This window comes from Rhinopithecus bieti, unplaced genomic scaffold, assembly GCF_001698545.2.
Source record: "Rhinopithecus bieti isolate Rb0 unplaced genomic scaffold, ASM169854v2 scaffold_19459, whole genome shotgun sequence".
In the NCBI taxonomy this organism is placed as follows: Eukaryota; Metazoa; Chordata; class Mammalia; order Primates; family Cercopithecidae; genus Rhinopithecus; species Rhinopithecus bieti.
Window position 1 is genome coordinate 1,418,775 of NW_016809864.1, and position 18,012 is coordinate 1,436,786.

An 18,012-nucleotide genomic window follows, 5' to 3' on the forward strand; every position below is an offset into this window, starting at 1 on the left:
CTCTTGTGAATGTGGAAACAGAAAGTAGTCAAGTTGTCCTGTGTAGAGTGAGGAAAGGGAAAGGAGAGGAGGGGAAGGAGGACAGAAGGAGAAAGGAAAGAACATGTTTATTGTTTTGTTCTATTTTAAAGAGCAATTTTAAAAGATTTCCGTTGAGAAAATGCTTTAAGTTTTGTTTGTTTGTTTTGAGTCAGGGCTCATCACTGTCGCGCAGACTGGAGTGCAGTGGTGTGATCACGGCTGTCTATAGCTTCAACCTCCCTGGGCTCAAGTGATCCTCCTGCCTCAGCCTCCTGAGTAGCTGGGACTATAGGCACATGCCACTACAGCCAGCTAATTTTTCTACTTTTAGTAGAGATGAGGTTTTGCCATGTTGCACAGGCTGGTGTGGAACTCCTGGGCTCAAGTGATCCACCCATCTCAGCCTTCAAAATTGCTAGGAGTATAGGCATGAGCCACCGGCCCTGGCCTGTTTTAAGTATTGAGTAAAGAAAACGAACCCTACACTACCACAAAGAAAATGTTTGTAAGAATGAATATGATGACTTCCTTTTTTAATAATGTAGAAGACTAGTCATCTAGAGGGTCATCCAATATGGAACTAAAAATTTATCCTAAGATATACATATTATTATACATTTTATGTTAATATAATACATTTCATAATATATTAAAACACACATTTTATTTTAATTTTTTTTAGAGACAGGGTCTCACTGTGTTGCTCAGGATGAACTCTTGGGCTCAAGCAGTCCTTCCACCTTGGCCTCCCACAGTGCTGAGATTACAGGCATGAGCCACTGTGCCCAGCCCTAAAATATATTTTTTAAAAAATATTTTCAAATACCTGACTGGACTGTTGGGAAAGGAAAGAAGATTCTTGCTATAGATAATAAGAAAGTACAACTGGGCCAGATGTGGTAGCGCATGCCTGTAATCCCAGCATTTTGGGAGGCCAAGGCAGGCAGATCACTTGAGGCCAGGAGTTCGAGACTAGCCTGGCCAACATGGTGAAACCCTGTCTCTACTAAAAATAAAAAACATAAAAAAATAGCCAGGGGTGGTGGTGTGTGCCTATAATCCTAGCTACTAGGGAGGCTGAGGCAGGAGAATCACTTGAACCTGGGAGGCAGAGGTTGCAGTGAGCTGAGATCGTGCCACTGCACTCCAGCCTATGCAACAGAGCGAGACTGTCTAAAAAAAAAAAAAAAAAAAGGTACAAATTCAATAAAGCCTATCCGGTGCTGGGATTTGCTATGGGGGCACCTGGCTGACTTCAGGGGTCATGTGCTAGAGAGAATAGAGGGAAACACGAGGCCTGTAAAGACCAAGAGGCAACTGGGTGACATCCAGATGAAACCAGAATCTCAGACAGTTTACACTGTTGGAGGATTGAACAGAGGCGTATGTTGCTGGGGGTACCCGAAAAAGGAAAGAGAAGTTTATCTAAATTAAAAATCTGTGCTTTTAGATCAGGATGAAAACTAAAAAAGGAGAGGGGGGAAGTCCTTGGAGAATGCATGAGCCCAAGTTTGTTATTGCGTGTTTTGGCCAGAATTGATATCATCCATGTTACCCTTCTCCTCCACCAATAAAGTTGAGCCAAATATCTGGTTAAAGTGCTCCCAACAGAACCTTTTGGGGTGATGGAAGTGTTCCACAACTGGGATGCAGTAATGCATAGCTGTAAATGTACTAAAACTCAGCACTATCCAAAATAGTGAACTCATGGAGTCAACCCAGGTGCCCATCACTGGTGCACTCGATGAAGAAAATGTAGTACATATACACTATGGAATACTACACAGCCGTAAAAAAGAACAAAATCATGTCCTTTGCAGCAACTTGGATGCAGCTGGCAGCCTAAGCGAATTAATGTGGGAACAGAAGACCAAATACCACATGTTCTCACTTATAAGTGGGAGTGAAACATTGGATACTCATGGACATGAAGATGGCAGTAGGAGACACTGTGTACTGCCAAAGGCGGGGGGGGTGACAAGGGTTGAAAAACTATTGGGTACTATGCTCAGAAAAAGAAAAAATTACTAAACCTCAAACTGTATACTTAAAATAGGGGAAGTTTATGGTATGTAAATTATAGTTTAATAAAACTGTTAAGAAACAACAAAACATCTCACCTACCCTCTTCTCATCAGAGACTTGTTAATGTTTTGGCACATTTTCTCTGTACTAGTGTTTCTTTGTAGGGATACTTTTTTTTTTTTAAACAAACTCATGGTAATAACATTTTTATCCTCTTTCATTTAAAATTATATTTTCCACAGTCATTGCAATTATTTGTAAAACATGATTTTTAACTTGGGCTTATTATATGTGTTTCAAAAGTATGTCTTGAATACTTTTCTCATTTTAAAATAATTTTAAACAGTAGAGTAGAACGTAGAACAAAAATGAAAGTTCTGCCCTTAATACTTCTCCCGCATACACACTCCTACCCCCAGTTCTTACCTCGCTCCTCATGGGGAACCACTGTCCACAGTTTGGTTAAACAATTTTTAAATGGGTGTATAATTTTGCATCTGGTGGGGAAAAAAAATGTACTCAAATAGTTCTCCTGTTTGGGGACATTTAGGTTGTTTCCGGACTGAGCTCTCTCATTTAAAACGTAAGTGGCAGAGGATTACATACACCAGTAGACTGTAGATCTAATGGTCCTATGTTACTCTGGTGATTTCCAAGTCAAGGGTAGGCATTAAATCAGACATTAAATTTGGGGATAACTTTCTTTTTCTTTCTTTTTTTTTTTTAGACAGGGTCTCGCTCTTGTCACCTAGGCTGGAGTACAGTGGTACATTCATGGCTCACTGCAGCCTCTACCTCCTTGGCTCAAGCAATCCTCTCACATCAGCCTCCTAAGTAGCTGAGAGGCTAATTTTTTTTCTGCTTTTTGTAGAGACAGGGTCTCACTATGTTGCCCAGGCTGGTCTTGAACTCCTGGGCTCAAGCAGTCGTCCCACCTCAGCCTCCCAAAGTGCTGGGATTACAGGCACGAGCCACCACACCCAGCTAGGGATAACTTTCAAGTAAGAGAAGGAACCTAGTATATGCACAGGACTCCTATGCACAAGACCCCATGCTTTTCCCGCCTTTTCTCATTTGACGCACCAACCAATTCAAGATAAGGGACATAATTCTCATTTTACAAATGGGAAAACTGGTTCTGAAGGGCCAAGTGCCATACACATCCAATGCACAGCCACATACAACAGTGCAGGGCTTGGCTCTAAATTGTCATATGCTGAGTTGAGGGCTTGGTGATTCTTTCGTGGCTCAGGGGACTCTTGCTTTACTGTCTTTATTAAGTAGGTGAACTCAGTTTAACCATTTACTTAATTAGGTGAACTCAGTTTAACCATCACAAGTATAAACTGCCATCAGTCTTTAAAGAAGCACAGAAATGTTACTGAGGTTCTTGGTTTAAGTAAGTTCCATTTGTCTATTTTTGGCTTTGTTGCCTGTGCTTTTGAGGTCTTAGTCATACATTTTTTGCATAGACCAATGTCCAGAGAGTTTTCACCTAGATTTTCTTCTAGAATTTTTGTAGTTCTGGGCCTTACATTTAAGTCTTTAATCCATCTTGAGTTGGTTTTGTATACAGCAAGAAAGAGGGGTCCAGTTTCATTCTTCGGCATATGATCATCCAATTTTCCCAGCGCCATTTACTGAAGATGGCGTTCTTTCCCCAGCGTATGTTCTTACCAGTTTTGTTGAAGATCACTTGACTGTAAATATGTGACTTTATTTCTGGGCTCTCCATTCTGTTCTGTTGGTCCATGTGTTTTTCTTTTTGTTATTTTTTGAGACAGGGTCTCATTCTGTCACCCAGGCTGAAGTGCTGTGGTGCGATCTTGGCTCACTGCAACTTTGCCTCTCAGGTTCAAGCGATTCTCCACCTCAGCCTCCTGGGTAGCTGGGACTACAGGCACACACCACCACGCTCAGCTGATTTTTTTTAGTTTTTGGTAGAGACAGTGTTTCACCATGTTGGCCAGGTTGGCCTTTAAAGTCCTGACCTCAAGTGATCTACCCACCTCGGCCTCCTAGAGTGCTGGAATTACAGCCATAGCACCCAGCCTGTATATCTGCTTTTATACCAGTACCATGCTGTGTTGGTTATTAGAGCCTTGTAATTTGAAGTCAGGTAGTGTGACGCTTCCAGCTTTGCTCTTTTTTTGTGTGTTTTGAAACCAAGTCTCTGTCACACAGGCTGGAGTGCAATGGCGTGATCATGGCTCATTGCAGCCTTGAACCCCACTGGGCTGAAGCCATCCTCTCACCTGAGCCTCCTGAGTGGCTGAGACTACAGGTGTGGGCCACCACACTCAACAAATTTTTTGCATTTTTTGTAGAGGTGGGGTTTTGCCATGTTGCCCAGGCTAGTCTCCAGCTCCTGAGCTCAAGCGATCCTCCCTCCTTGGACTCCCAAAGTACTGGAATTACAGGTGTGAGCCACCACACCTGGCCTAGCTTTGCTCTTTTTGCTCAGGTTTGCTTTGGCTATTTAGGCTCATTTTGGTACCATATGAATTTTAGGATTTTTTTCTAATACTGTGAAAAAGTTGGTATTCTGATAGGAATTTGCATTGAATGTGTAGATCGCCTTGGGTAGCGTGGTCACTTTAACGATATCATTTCTTCTGATTCGTGAGCGTTGGATGTGTCTCCATTTGTGTCATCTTCAGTTTCTTTCTTGGGCTGCTGATTGTTTTGTTGATGTTTTGGTTTGGTTTGGTTTTTTGAGACGGAGTTTTGCTCTTATTGCCCAGGCTGGAGTGCAGGAGTGCAATGTCGGCTCACTGCAACCTCCACCTCCCAGGTTTAAGCAATTCTTCTGCCTCAGCCTCCCAAGTAGCTGGGATTACAGGTGCCTTCCACCACAGCCAGCTAATCTTACGTAGTTTTAGTAGAGATGGGATTTCACCACGTTGGCCAGTCTGGTCTCGAACTCCTCACCTCCGGTGATCCACCTGCCTTGGCCTCCCAAAGTGCTGGGATTGCAGGCATGAGCCACTGCACCCAGCCATGCTGGTTGTTTTTAAGCTACGGTTTGAGCACCTAACATGCAGTAAGCAATGGACAGATGCTTTATGTACTTTATATGCTTTATGTCAGTCCTTACTAGTAGCAGTTTGAGGGAGTGAGCATTATCTTTATTATCCAGATGAGGAATCTGAGGTCCAGAGAGACAAAGAAACTTTCCCAGCATAACTGGCAGAGAAGGGACTCAGACCTAGGTCTGTGTGACTCTAGGCCTGGGCTCTAACCACTGAGCTCTGCTCCTGGTAGAATGAGAGTCAGCTTTGGTGTCTCTATCACCCCGGGCAGCCAGACTGTGCCTCATTCTCTTCTCACCTTCCTCCTCCCAGATAACAGCGACTTGATTGCATGTACAGTGATCACCAAGGACGGCGGCATGGTCCAGCGATTCCTGGCTGTGGATATTTACCAGATGAGTTTGGTGGAGCCTGATGTGTCCAGGCTTGGCTGGGGAGTGGTCAAGTTTGCAGGCCTATTGCAGGTAAGATGGCCAGGAGCTCTGGAATCTCTTCTCAGTTGGCTACAAACACACACACACACACACACACACACACACACACACACATACACACACACACAATTATCATCTTTATCATTAATTTCTAATGATATTATACAAGGTATATGTGAACAAATTGTCACCCAAAAAAAAGCTAAAATATCACATAAATGCTCATATATAGAGCAAGGTCCTTTCTGACCAAAACCCTCAATTCTTACACCTCCCCTCCACAGGAGATAACCTTTATTATCAGTGTGACCTTTCCAGATCTGTTTTTCTGCCAAAGGCATATATAAATGTAACTACATGTACTATTTTTTAAAATTATATACATATACTTGAGAGTGTATGTGCGTGTTTTTTATGATATCACATTGAATATGTTCTAAACTTTGCTTTTTTCATTCAATAGTATGTCTTGGAGAGCCAGCTACATTAGTACACGCAGACCTCCTGGTATTCTTTTTCACTGCTGTGTGACTACAGCAAGGCATGTTTAACCCATACCCTGTCGACTATTTCCAGTTTTCTGCCTTTCCAGACGGTACTGCCATGAACGGAATCACTCTCACTCCTTTATGCATTTGGGCAAGATTTCCCTAGGCAGATACCAAGAAGCTGGGGTGTACTAATTTTAAGTGTTAGTAGACACTGCCAAATACCACTCTAAAATGATTGTTGCCACTGGCATTTTTGAGAATTCCCTTCCGCTCAACGTCAGTCCAGCAGAGCTAGGCTCTAACTTGCCAAGTACCAAGCTGGGGCTTGGGTTTTGGGGTTTTTTTGTTTGTTTGTTTTTTGTTTTTAATGTTTGCCAGTGTGGGCCAGGCGTGGTGGCTCGTGTCTGTAATCCCAGCACTTTGGGAGGCCAAGGCAGGTGGATCACTTGAGGTCAGGAGTTCGAGACCAGCCTGGCCAACATGGTAAAACCCTGTCTCTACTAAAAATACAAAAATTAACTAGGCATGGTGGCAGGCACCTGTAATCCTAGCTACCCAGGAGGCTGAGGCACGAGAATCGCTTGAACCCAGGAGGCAGAGGTTGCAGTGAGCTGAGATCGCGCCACTACACTCCAGCCTGGGTGGCACAGTGAGACCCTGTCTAAAAAAAAAAAAAAAAGTTTGTCCACGTGATAGATGACTAGTACCAGCTCTTTGAGTGAATAAAGCAAAGAATCAGAAGGGTTGAAAGCAGCCTCCCAGCTCACCCCTCTGCCATACCGTTTGTCCCTGGATGTCCAGCCAACACTTCATGTCTGAGCTTTGCCCTACTTCAAGGCAGTCCATTTCTTTGCCAGCCAGCCCTGGTTTCTGGAAGGGCCTTGCTCAGGCTGCCCCATCTCTGCCTCGCCACAGCCTGACCTGCTGTCTGTGTCCTGCTCTCTGCGAGAACCACCCACATACTTGAAGCTGCTGTTACAGCCTCTTCCCTAACCTTCTCTTCTTCAGCATCTTCCTATTGTAAAAGTGTCTTTTACAAAGTGTAATGTAAGAAACAACTTTAGAAGAATCTTTCATTTAAGAAAATACTCCATGGGCCGGGCGCGGTGGCTCAAGCCTGTAATCCCAGCACTTTGGGAGGCCGAGGTAGACGGATCACAAGGTCAGGAGATCGAGACCATCCTGGCTAACACAGTGAAACCCCGACTCTACTACAAATACAAAAAATTAGCCGGGTGTGGTGGCGGGCACCTGTAGTCCCAGCTACTCGGGAGGCTGAGGCAGGAGAATGGCGTGAACCCGGGAGGCAGAGCTTGCGGTGAGCCGAGGTTGCGCCATTGCACTCCAGCCTGGGCGACAGAGCGAGACTCCGTCTCAAAAAAAAAAAAAAACACTCCATGCAAGACATTGTCCATTAAGTGACTTATGCTTATCTATCTAGGCTTTACCTAGGCTTATGATTAATTTCCATTAGAATTTAGTGTCAGGCAAGTGTTTTCCTCCCCCAAAGAATTAATATGTGTCTTCCATCAGACAATGAAAGCCACATAAACCTTTTTTTTTTTGGCCGTCTTCCAATGGATACTATTTGTCAGGTCTTTACTATACCACACTCCCTGCTTTAAATGTGGAATACCTCATCTAATCCTTACTGTCACGTTTTGATGGGGGTGTTGTCTCCAAAGAGCCCACGCCAAATGTAATGCCTGAGAACCACAACCAGCTTGCGCTGTGAGCCTTTTCCAACGTTGTCCCCACCTCCTTTAACATTTCTGACTTTTGTGTTCATCCCCTCTCAGGCTTTTATATCAGATCACCTCAAACCTTCATGGGAGCAGATTCTCTATGCAGAATCCGTTCTGAGGTTTTACACTGGGTTTGTCTTTTAAAATTTGCTACATGTTCGTTTCTTCTCCACCTTCAAAACACAGCTTCCTTCAAATCTCTGCTCAGTGACTTTCCCTATTCCTTTCTTTTTTTCTTTTTTTTTTAAATTTGAGACAGAGTCTCGCTCTGTCACCCAGGCTGGAGTGCAGTGGTTTGATCTCTGCTCATTACAACCTCTGCCTCCCTGGTTCAAGCGATTCTCCTGCCTTATAGCCTCCTGAGTATCTGGGACTACAGGCACACACCACCATGCCTGGCTAATTTTTATGTTTTTAGTACAGACTGGGTTTCACCTTGTTGGCCAAGCCGGTCTCGAACTCTGACCTTGTGATCCACCCACCTCGGCCTCCCAAAGTGCTGGAATTACAGGCATGAGCCACCATGCCCAGTCCCTGTCCTTTTCTCAGGATTAACTTTTCCCTTTGGGGACCAGAAGTTTCTCAAAGGCATACAAATGGTTGCCAACGATGTCCCCTTCTTAGAAGAAATAAGGAAGAAATTGAGGAGTAGATGAGCAACTATATCTAAGATCAGGCCAGATGGTAGTAGTAATTTTGGTTCATTATCTCTGGCTTCTCAGAAGTAAGAGTTTGCCTGTTGCATTTCCTGTGGCCCCTTGAAGAGGCTTGTATGGGGTACCCTGTTATTCATGAGCTGACCCAAGTCCTCATGGAAAACAGGCACCAGCCACCACCACCAGCATTCGCTCCTTTGGGGTACTCTGTGCCTCCTCCTACACTGTCTTCTCCCACTGGGTCTGGTCTGCCTTGTGCCCATCCATGACTCTGTTGGACTTGGGAGGCTGTTGATCTTAGATCAAAAGCAGAGTTGAATTTGGAGACCTCTTTCTAGATGCCTCATGATGCCACAGCTCCTAGCCACCCTCCTCCCAAACCCAACAAATGCCCTTTCCTTTGCTTCTCACTGTGCAGGACATGCAGGTGACTGGCGTGGAGGATGACAGCCGTGCCCTGAACATCACCATCCACAAGCCTGCGTCCAGCCCCCATTCCAAGCCCTTCCCCATCCTCCAGGCCACCTTCATCTTCTCAGACCACATCCGCTGCATCATCGCCAAGCAGCGCCTGGCCAAAGGCCGCATCCAGGCAAGGCGCATGAAGATGCAGAGAATAGCTGGTGAGTGGCCGGACCCTGGCAGGGCGTCCTCTGACACTTGGCGGGGCAGGGCTTTCTGTAGTTCTCACATTGACCTTGAGAACCCCCATAGCAAAGAAGATACCTATGATTCAGGAATTGTTTTATATGAGTACAAAGAAGTCCCATTTCCTGGGTGTTTGATTTCTGGTGAGTTTCTAGGGCTGCATGGAAGAGAAGAGGAGCCCTCCCTAGCAGGCAGGAGGCCAGTAGTAAGTAGATATCAGTGTGGGACCACTCTTCTCAGCCCTTCACACTGAAATTCTCAAGCATATGTTAACAAAGTGCTTTGACATTCCTCTACCACCTCCGATCCTGAAAATAACTCTGAAGTTCTGTAGGGCCTGCTCTGCCCGTTTTACCGAGAAGGAAACTGAGGCTCAGGGACTTGCCCAAAGTCATGCAGGCAGAACCCACAGGCAGAACTTCCTACTCTAAAGCTTACCCCCTCTTCCTTCCCCTTCCCAGTTCTTATAAGAGGCAGCCCTACTTGGTGAAAGGCTGGAACCCTTGGAAGGAAGTCATTTTACATTTCACGGGGTTTGTGGTGAATTTCTGAGGAAGCCCAACACTGCCTAGTGTTAGGAAGGCCAAGATTTCTTAGAAGCAAAGGCACAGAAATGAGAGAGATGCATTCATTGGGCAGGAAGGCAGGGCTTTCTCCTTGGCGTGGGGGGAAGGCATTGTCAACTCCTAAAATTTCAAACAGTCTTTCTCAAGATACCCAGTGCCATTCAGTTCAGGCACCAGTGGTCATCCTGGTGGCTGCTGAGAGGATTTTAAGCCCACCTGGGGATGTGGGCATGCTTTCTCAAGGGATAACTTTAAAATAAGCCCTTGGCCAGGCACAGTGGTTCATGTCTGTAATCTCAGCACTTTGGTAGGCCAAGGCGGGTGACTCACTTGCGCCCAGGAGTTCGAGACCAGCCTGGGAAACATGGCAAGACCCTGTCTCTACAAAAAAATACAAAAATGAGCCAGGTGTGGTGTCACACGCCTGTAGTCCCAGCTATTCGGGAGGCTGTGGCGGGAGGATCACTTGAGCCTGGGAGGTAGAGGTTACAGTGAGCCATGATTACACCACTGCACTCCAGCCTAGGAGACAGAGTGAGACCCTGTCTCAAAAATAAACCCTCAGAGGGCCAGTTTCTGGGCATTACGTATGCGATGATTTACTGTGCTGATTTGCACAGTCCCACGTGCCACGTCGTCCCCATCTCATTTCTCACTTAGCTGAAACTTGGCCTACAAAATCATTACTGAAGCATTTTGTAATGTGCAAAGTGACTTAAATCATTCAGCCCTTTCTTTTAAGATTTATTTTCAGGGAGTTGTTACCCCCGCCTCCCCCCCGCCATGTAAAGCAATTTCTCACAGCTGGCATGAAGGCCAAATACTTCATTTGAAAATTGAGAATTATGCTGTAAAGTGGCTGTTAGAACTAACGCCTTGGGTATTTCTTAAATTGATTTTAAAAAGCCCCTCCAAATGGATATATTGGGAGATTTATTTATGGAAGGGAGGACAGTGGCTAAGACAGATAAACACCTACTCATAGTTACACATATACATGCACATATTTTCACATGCTCCTTCACATGTGCTGCAGATATACGTACACACATATATGTGTGAACTCTCTGGGCAGACTCGGCCCCACTCGCTTGCAGTCTGAAACAGCCTTTGTCAGGGTCCTTTCCACATGGAAGCTGAGAATCCAAAGTCGAAATTGACCTAGCATCCATTCTACTCGAGGAGCCCGGGCTCCTACCCCTTTCTCCTTGGTCTCAACCTTGGCCTGAAGCCCTCTCTTGGCATCTGCTTGTGCCTTGAGCCTCAGTGGGATCTTGGATGTTCCACTGTTCTCTCTAACTCAAGGCTGCATGCCGCCCACTTGGCATCTCCTAAGTGACATGCCTGGCAGGGCCACAGCCACTGCAGTGTCCCCCCACAAATTCTCACCACCCCCCTCTATCCCACATGCTCAGAGTGAACCATGCTATTGTTTGACCGTAGCCCTCCTGGACCTCCCAATCCAGCCCACCACTGAAGTCCTGGGGTTTGGACTCGGCTCCTCCACCTCCACTCAGCACCTGCCTTTCCGCTTCTACGACCAAGGGCGCCGGGGCAGCAGCGACCCCACAGTGCAGCGCTCCGTGTTTGCGTCAGTGGACAAGGTGCCAGGTAAGCCAGCCCCCTGCCCTGCTCCTCAGCTCGTTCGTCATGGTGGGCGTTCAAGGGCTTTCTCTCTGTGGAGCCTGTGTGAGCTGCCCTTCCTCTCTCAGAAGCCTAGTCGGCTGGCAGCACCGGCTTCTTAGAATTTATCAAAGCGCGGCACGAGATTAAACCCAGCCCCCAAAATAAATCTTGACTTTCCCTTTAGTGTTTGGTTTGGTTTTCCAGAGATTTGTTGGGTATGTGGAAGAACTTCTCAGAACTGACTAAGAAGTTTCTTGGAAATTTCTTGGAAACATTTAAATGATTAATGATGAAGTTGTGGGACAGTAGTTTCCTTCTCCATGTGAGATGACTAGAAAGAGAGAGTGTGTTTGGTTCCGATTACAACCTCCTGAAGAAGTGAGACTTCAGAAGGAGTGGACAGCTGGCCTGTGGACAGCAGGGCCTTCTTTGTCCACTCCTTCCATATGAGGGCATCCCCTCTCACTTTTGCCAAAGGTCATCTCGAACCCTCCTCCTCCCCTCCTCCCAAAACAGAAAATTGAATGGAAAGTTCATTGCTGATTTGTCAGAGTGGAAAGGACCACTTCTCCAGGAGACCGAGTTCTCCCCTTCCTGTTCTGACATGTCTGCTTTAAATAAATCCGTATGCACCCCGATCCCTCGAAAGAGAGCCTTTCTTTTGATTGCAAAGCTTTAGAACGCTGGCCAAGCTCTCATTCACAACTTAACCCCTCCCCATGGAGGGCTTCAAACTTAAGTTGCAAGTGTTGTGAAATGTTTTCAAAAGCAGTTATTGATTTAAGAACAAAACGTAGCCATATGAACCTGCTCAAAACCCGAGTCTTGGTTCCTCCACGTGATTTATTTTAGTTGCATTATTTGATTTGATGAATTCATTATTTATATGTATATACTGTAGGCATATGATTTTTTAAAATCCAGACAGGAGATGATCAAATGAAAAACAAGTCTACTTTGCTTCAGAAGTAACTATTGTTAACAGTTTCTTGCCTGTCTTTCCAGAAATATTTCTTTGTATGTCATGCGTATGTTTGTGTTTTACACATGGGGTATACCATATGTCTGATGCTGCACCTTGCTGCTTCTTCCTTAATAGAAAGTGTCACACATTAACACATATAAATCAGCCTAGTTCTCCTTAACTGTTATATGGTATTTTGTCATATGGATGGGCAAAAAAATCTTTTCTGCTGTTTCATATTTGGGTCATTTCCAGTGTTTTGGTCTTACAGTATCACAGTGCACATCCTTAGGGTATCTTTGTGTAATTGTGCAAATCTCGCATGTTTGTGTGATAAATTCCTAGCAGTGAATTTGCCAAAGGGGCGGGTTTTTAATCTTCTTATACGTAGTCCCAACATGAAGTCTAGAAGACAGTACACCAATTCACTCTGCCACCCACAGCTTGTGATTGGTTTCTTTCTTAAAACCAGTCTTAGGGCTGGGCGTGGTGGCTCATGCCAGTAATCCCAGCACCTTGGGAGGCTAAGACAGGCGAATTGCTTGAGCCCAGGAGTTTGAGACCAGCCTGGGCAACATAGTAAGACCTCATCTCTAGTATAAATAAAAAATTAGCTGGGCATGGTGGTGCGCACCTGTGGTCTCAGCTACACTCAGGAGGCTGAGGTGGGAGGGTCACTTGCGCCCAGGAGGTTGACGCTGCAGTGAGCTGTGATTGTACCATGCACTCCAGCCTGAGCAACAGAGTGAGACCCTGTCTCAAAAACAAAAGAAAAAAAACAATCTTAGGCTGAGAGACTGATTGTGGCACCGCCTCTATTTTCAGTGATGAAATGTGAGATGATTCTGCCTATTTCAGCGCCTGGAGGATTCTTTGCTTAAAAATTCTGCGGGTTGCTTCGTGTTCTGTAGCCATGATTGCTAAGTAAATATAAAGTGTGACTGAGTCTAAGTTAACTGAGAACAAATTGACCTGGTAAGAAATGACGTCTTTAGGCTCACTGAGGCATCTTTCAGTTTCGGAACTTACTGGTTAAGGAGAAAAACCCAGGCCTTATTTCTGCTCTGATCCCTTTTGGAATGAGGTAGAATGTAAGTAAATAAATAGAGCCAAGTGGCACATTCTTCGGCATCTACGTGATCATTTCTCTGTTTGCGGAATTCTTTAGGATAACTTATTGCTTACCTCTTCTACCCTGCCTGGCCTTCCAGTGGAGGGGTGAGAACATCAAATGCTGGGAGTGTGGCCCGGCTCCAGAACCTGGGCCTGCCTGTCAGGGAAGTTGGCACAGCTGGGATGCCCCATGTCCTGTTGCTGGTCCCAGGGTCAGCAAGTGTGAGGCTGTGCCAACTGGGACAACAGCAAGTCAGAGGTGGCTGCTGAAGGCAGCCTCCACCCCTTGGCTGTCTCCCCTGACTGCCCCTGGTAGTGCCACTCAGCTATGAGGAGTGAGATGGAGACATTCTTATTTATCCCCCCACCCCTGCAAAGAGGGAGGCCTCACTGCCCTTCCACCTTGGCTTGGCACCAGAGCTGTGTCCCAAAGAGCAAGTTGAAATCCCTGAAGCTTGGCATGGTGGGAGCATAGGCTGCCGCCATCCCCATCTCAGTAGTCAGGGTCCCCCACAGCAGCAGCCACTCAGCATCTTGGAATCATTCTTAAATCTTTTCACCCCACTTCCACACCCACCAGCCTGCTTGGCCTCCAGAAAATAATGAAATCTGAGATCTCCTCTCCCAGATCTCCCAAGATTACAACAGAAGCCTTCTCAGGATCCCCAGCTTCCATTCAGCCAGTGGAATCCTTCTAGTACTTCAATCAGATTACATCATACCCCCGCCTCCAGCTTTTTGGTAGTTTCCTGTTGCACTTAGAACAAAATCCACATCTCTCCTTCTGATCTTGGGTGATGGCTGTGAGATCCAGCCCCAACTGGCCTCTCAGATGAAGTTCCCCCGACCCCAAGCTCACTCTAGCCCCAACCCCAGCCTTGCCAGTCCCTGCTGCTCCTCTAAGCCAGCATTTCTCAGAGTTTTAGCCTCAGCACTCCCGTGTTTGTTTATGTGCTTAAAAAGTATTACAGAACTTAAAGAGATTTCATTTAGATAGATTATATTTATAGATATTTATGGCATTATAAATTAAAACTAAGAAATGCTTTTAATATATATTTATTGAATAAATCCATTGCATATATGCATAACTAACATAGTTTTCTATGAACAATAAACATACAAAATGATTTATCGTGCACATTTCTGCAAGTCTCTTTAATGCCTGGCTTAATAGAAGACATCTGGATTCTCCTCTTTGCTTCTGTTTTCAGTCTGTTGTGATAGCATGCATTCTGTGGCCTCTGGAAAACTCCTCAGTACACTCCTGGGAAAATGAACATAAAAGAAAAATGTCTTACTATTTTTATGAAAACAAGGATTTCCAGACCACACTTTGAGACTCACTCCGGTAAATCACTGCGGCCTTCCCTGCCTCAGGGCCTTGCACTGGATGTCTGTCCCGGGATGTTGGTAGCTGCCTCCCGCTAACGGCTCAAGTTTAGTCCGTGTGCCACCTCTTCAGAGGCCTTTTTGTGGCCTGGTTCCTTCTTTTTCTTTTTTTTTTGAGACGGAGTCTCGTTCTGTCTCCCAGGCTGGAGTGCAGTGGCGCAGTCTCAGCTCACTGCAAGCTCCGTCTCCCGGGTTCACGCCATTCTCCTGCCTCAGCCTCCTGAGTAGCTGGGACTACAGGCGCCCGCCACCACGCCTGGCTAGTTTTTTCTGTTTTTAGTAGAGACAGGGTTTACACCGTGTTAGCCAGGATGGTCTTGATCTCCTGACCTCATGATCCACTCGCCTCGGCCTCCCACAGTGCTGGGATTACAGGCATGAGCCACCGCGCCCGGCCTGGCCTCGTTCAGTTTATCCACAGCACTGAGGTTCCTTACCTGGCTGATGCCTTTGTGTGCCTGGTCATAGTCTTTCTCCCCTGCAGAGTGGGTTGCCTGTGTGGGAACCTTCTATGCTGTTCACCCTGTATCTCAGTGCCTAGCTCTGTGCCCCTACTCAGTATTGTTGAGTGAAGAATGAGCCTGCATTTGTTCTCTGCTCAGCCTTGGAACAGAGCCCATCAAAGGCCTTCTCCCTTCTCTGAACACGGGAAGACAAGGAAAGTCCCTCTAGGGCCCTAGATACTTGGTGGTTTAGTCCATGGCACTTTGACAAGGGAACACAAAGGAACTGAGAACCCAGAAGACCTTAAGCAGCATCCCTCAGCTAAATTTCTGTCACCAAGTGAGCAAGATATGTGTCCAAGGACCATGTACCCAGGTGACAGATTTAGGTTGGTTGCATATCAACTGAATTTCACCACCCTCCTCCTACTCAGAGTTTTACAGAAGCCAAAGAGTAGTGCCAGAGCGGGAGCTGGGCAATGGAGGGAGATTCGGTCATCAGAAGCCTGGCCCGGGTTGGCCTCTGATGCTGTGACATCTCACCACTGCCATCAAGGGCCCGTGGGTGCTGGGGCATCCCTCCCCATAGGCCGCACAGTGCGTGGAGTCCTTGCTTCTGCCTGGGGAATGAGTCACAAGGAGGAAAACAACTCTGGCTGCATGCCTTGGGGTAGCTGCCAGACAAAGGTGTTTTATTAGGACACATCTTCCGATTTTATCTGCGGACCCAGGTAATTGTCATAGAGCAGTTTGTCTCTCCTTTAGAAGCTATAAACGATTATATTTGATGAAAATATGCCTTTCATTTCCTTGGAGGAGATATTAAAGTAGTGTGTAAATCAGGGCCAATAGGTGACTAGCCACTTTGGTGTATTTCTCTTCTTCCATTTGGCTTAGAAAAAAAAAAATCACAAGTTCTATTTATTGGCTAGTTTTATGTTGATGGCTCTCACCCTCACAGAATGTTCAGCTTCACAAGGGACTGTGCGTGAGCCTGGCCAAGGAGGGGGGTCAGTGGCGGCCAGTATGTGGGGGTGGGCAGGCATGGCCAGGTCTAGACTCTAGCCTGAGCTCTCTGTGGCTTTGAGGTGCCACGTTGCTGTGGTTAGTTCCTCATGGACCCTGCCCATGGCAACAGCTGCTTCTAGAGATAGATAGAATCTGCCATGATGGGCAGGGTGTCCAAAACTCGCCTACAAGAGTACCCTTTCCATAAACTCTAAGTGGACCAGCAGAACCCAGAGCAGAAGCTGTTCCCCAGAAATGACCCAGGGGTGCGGGGGGCTACAGTCTCCCAGAACAGCCTTGCTCCTCACTCTGGGCTCCTACTGGCCCAGTGGCTGCTTCAGGAGGCCGCAGGAGACCGGAGCTGCTTACAGGTGTTCCCCTGATGGGTTGGCAGGTGTGGGAAGGGCTGGCAGAGCACATAGCTCAGAGGAGCAGCCAGGCAGGTTGACATCTCCTGGCCCTTGCAGATGAGGGCTTAGTGAGATGACAAAAAAGTGACCTGTTCCCACCTGGTTTACTATCAGCTGTTCCCCACCAGCCTGTTAACTCCGGGACAGGGACTCCTCTGCCTCTTCCGCTGCTCTCTCTCCTTCTTCAAACCCACCAGCCCCTCTCTGTGGCCCATGGTCCCATGCATTCTGGCCCCTGCCCCCTTCTAGGATCAGCTCCCAGCCCTCTCTCCCCTCGGCTCTCTGCAGGTGACACAATCCAGCCCTTTAGCCACACTGACTGGCTGGTTGTGCCTCACCAGGGCCAAGCACATCCCGTTTCGGGGCCTCTGTTTTCACGCTTCCTTCCGCGTGGAGCCCTCTGCATGGCTGGTTCCTTCTCAGCACTCAGGGGTCTGCTCCGATACCTCAAAAAGGGGCCTTCCCTGAGTGCCCAGGTCACTCTAGTTCTCTGCATGGCAGCTTGTTTTCAGTTGAGGTGAAATTTGCTTAACACAACATAACCAACCATTTGAAAGTGAATAATTCAGTGGCATTTAGTACCTTCAAAGTATTGTGCCATCATCCCCTCCTCTAGTTCCAAAACATTTCCATCCCCCCAAAAGAAAACCCCATAGCCATTAATCAGTCATCCCCCATGCCCCCTTCTCGCCAGCCCCTGGCATCCACTAATCTGCTTTCTGTCTCTATAGATTTACCTAGTCTGGATGTTTCCTATAAATCATACAATCTGTGGCCTTTCATGCCTGGCTTCTTTCTGTTTGCATCATGTTTTCAAGGTGCATCTGTCCTTCTTTTAGCTGAATAATATGCATTATATGGATAGACGTTGTTTTGCTTCCCCATTCATCCATCAATGCACATTTTGGGCTGTGTCTGCCTTTTGGCTATTGTGAATGGGCTACTGTGAACATTCGTGCACAAGCTTTTGCTTGAACACCTGTTTTCCATTATTTCCGGTATATACCTAGGAGTAGAAAGTAGGTCATGTGACAATCTAACTTTCTGAGGAATTGCCCGACCATGGTCTTCATAGCCCTTAGCTTTAGCTGAAATTGCCTCTTGTATTCCTTGTTCTCTGACAGTATCCTGCACTAGAATGGAAGGCACTTGGCCAGGGGGTGGGTGCAGGTTGTGGGGGACCTTGTTTGTCTTGTCCTTGACAGTACTGATTGATGCCTATGAAGTAGTTGATCAGTGAATACTGATGTGTGGGTGGATGGATGGATTGGTGGATGGGAGGCTGGGGGACAGAGGATGGGGCGGAGGAATTGTTCAGTCTTTTCCCAGCAGACTATAAACCCCTAAGGCCAGGGCATTTCTGTCTTACTCAGGTCTGGTACCCGGTGCCAGTTGGTGGTGGTTTGAGTGTGAGCTGGCAAGTTGGACTTCATCCCTT

At 46.5% G+C, this 18,012-nt stretch overlaps 1 protein-coding gene across 9 annotated transcripts in view; it reads left to right on the forward strand.

Moving 5' to 3' along the window:
• The window catches only part of CLEC16A (C-type lectin domain containing 16A), a 238,974-nt gene that overhangs the window by 169,038 nt on the left and 51,924 nt on the right, over nt 1-18,012 (forward strand). For 8 of the 9 annotated variants that reach the window (XM_017890666.1, XM_017890669.1, XM_017890668.1 and 5 more), the window contains 3 exons: nt 5,391-5,542; nt 8,823-9,027; nt 11,062-11,229. In XM_017890666.1, the coding sequence (XP_017746155.1) occupies nt 5,391-5,542; nt 8,823-9,027; nt 11,062-11,229 (525 nt within the window). Of the gene's footprint in view, nt 1-5,390; nt 5,543-8,822; nt 9,028-11,061; nt 11,428-18,012 lie in introns of those variants that run through there. The other variant, XM_017890673.1, reaches the window with a different exon arrangement.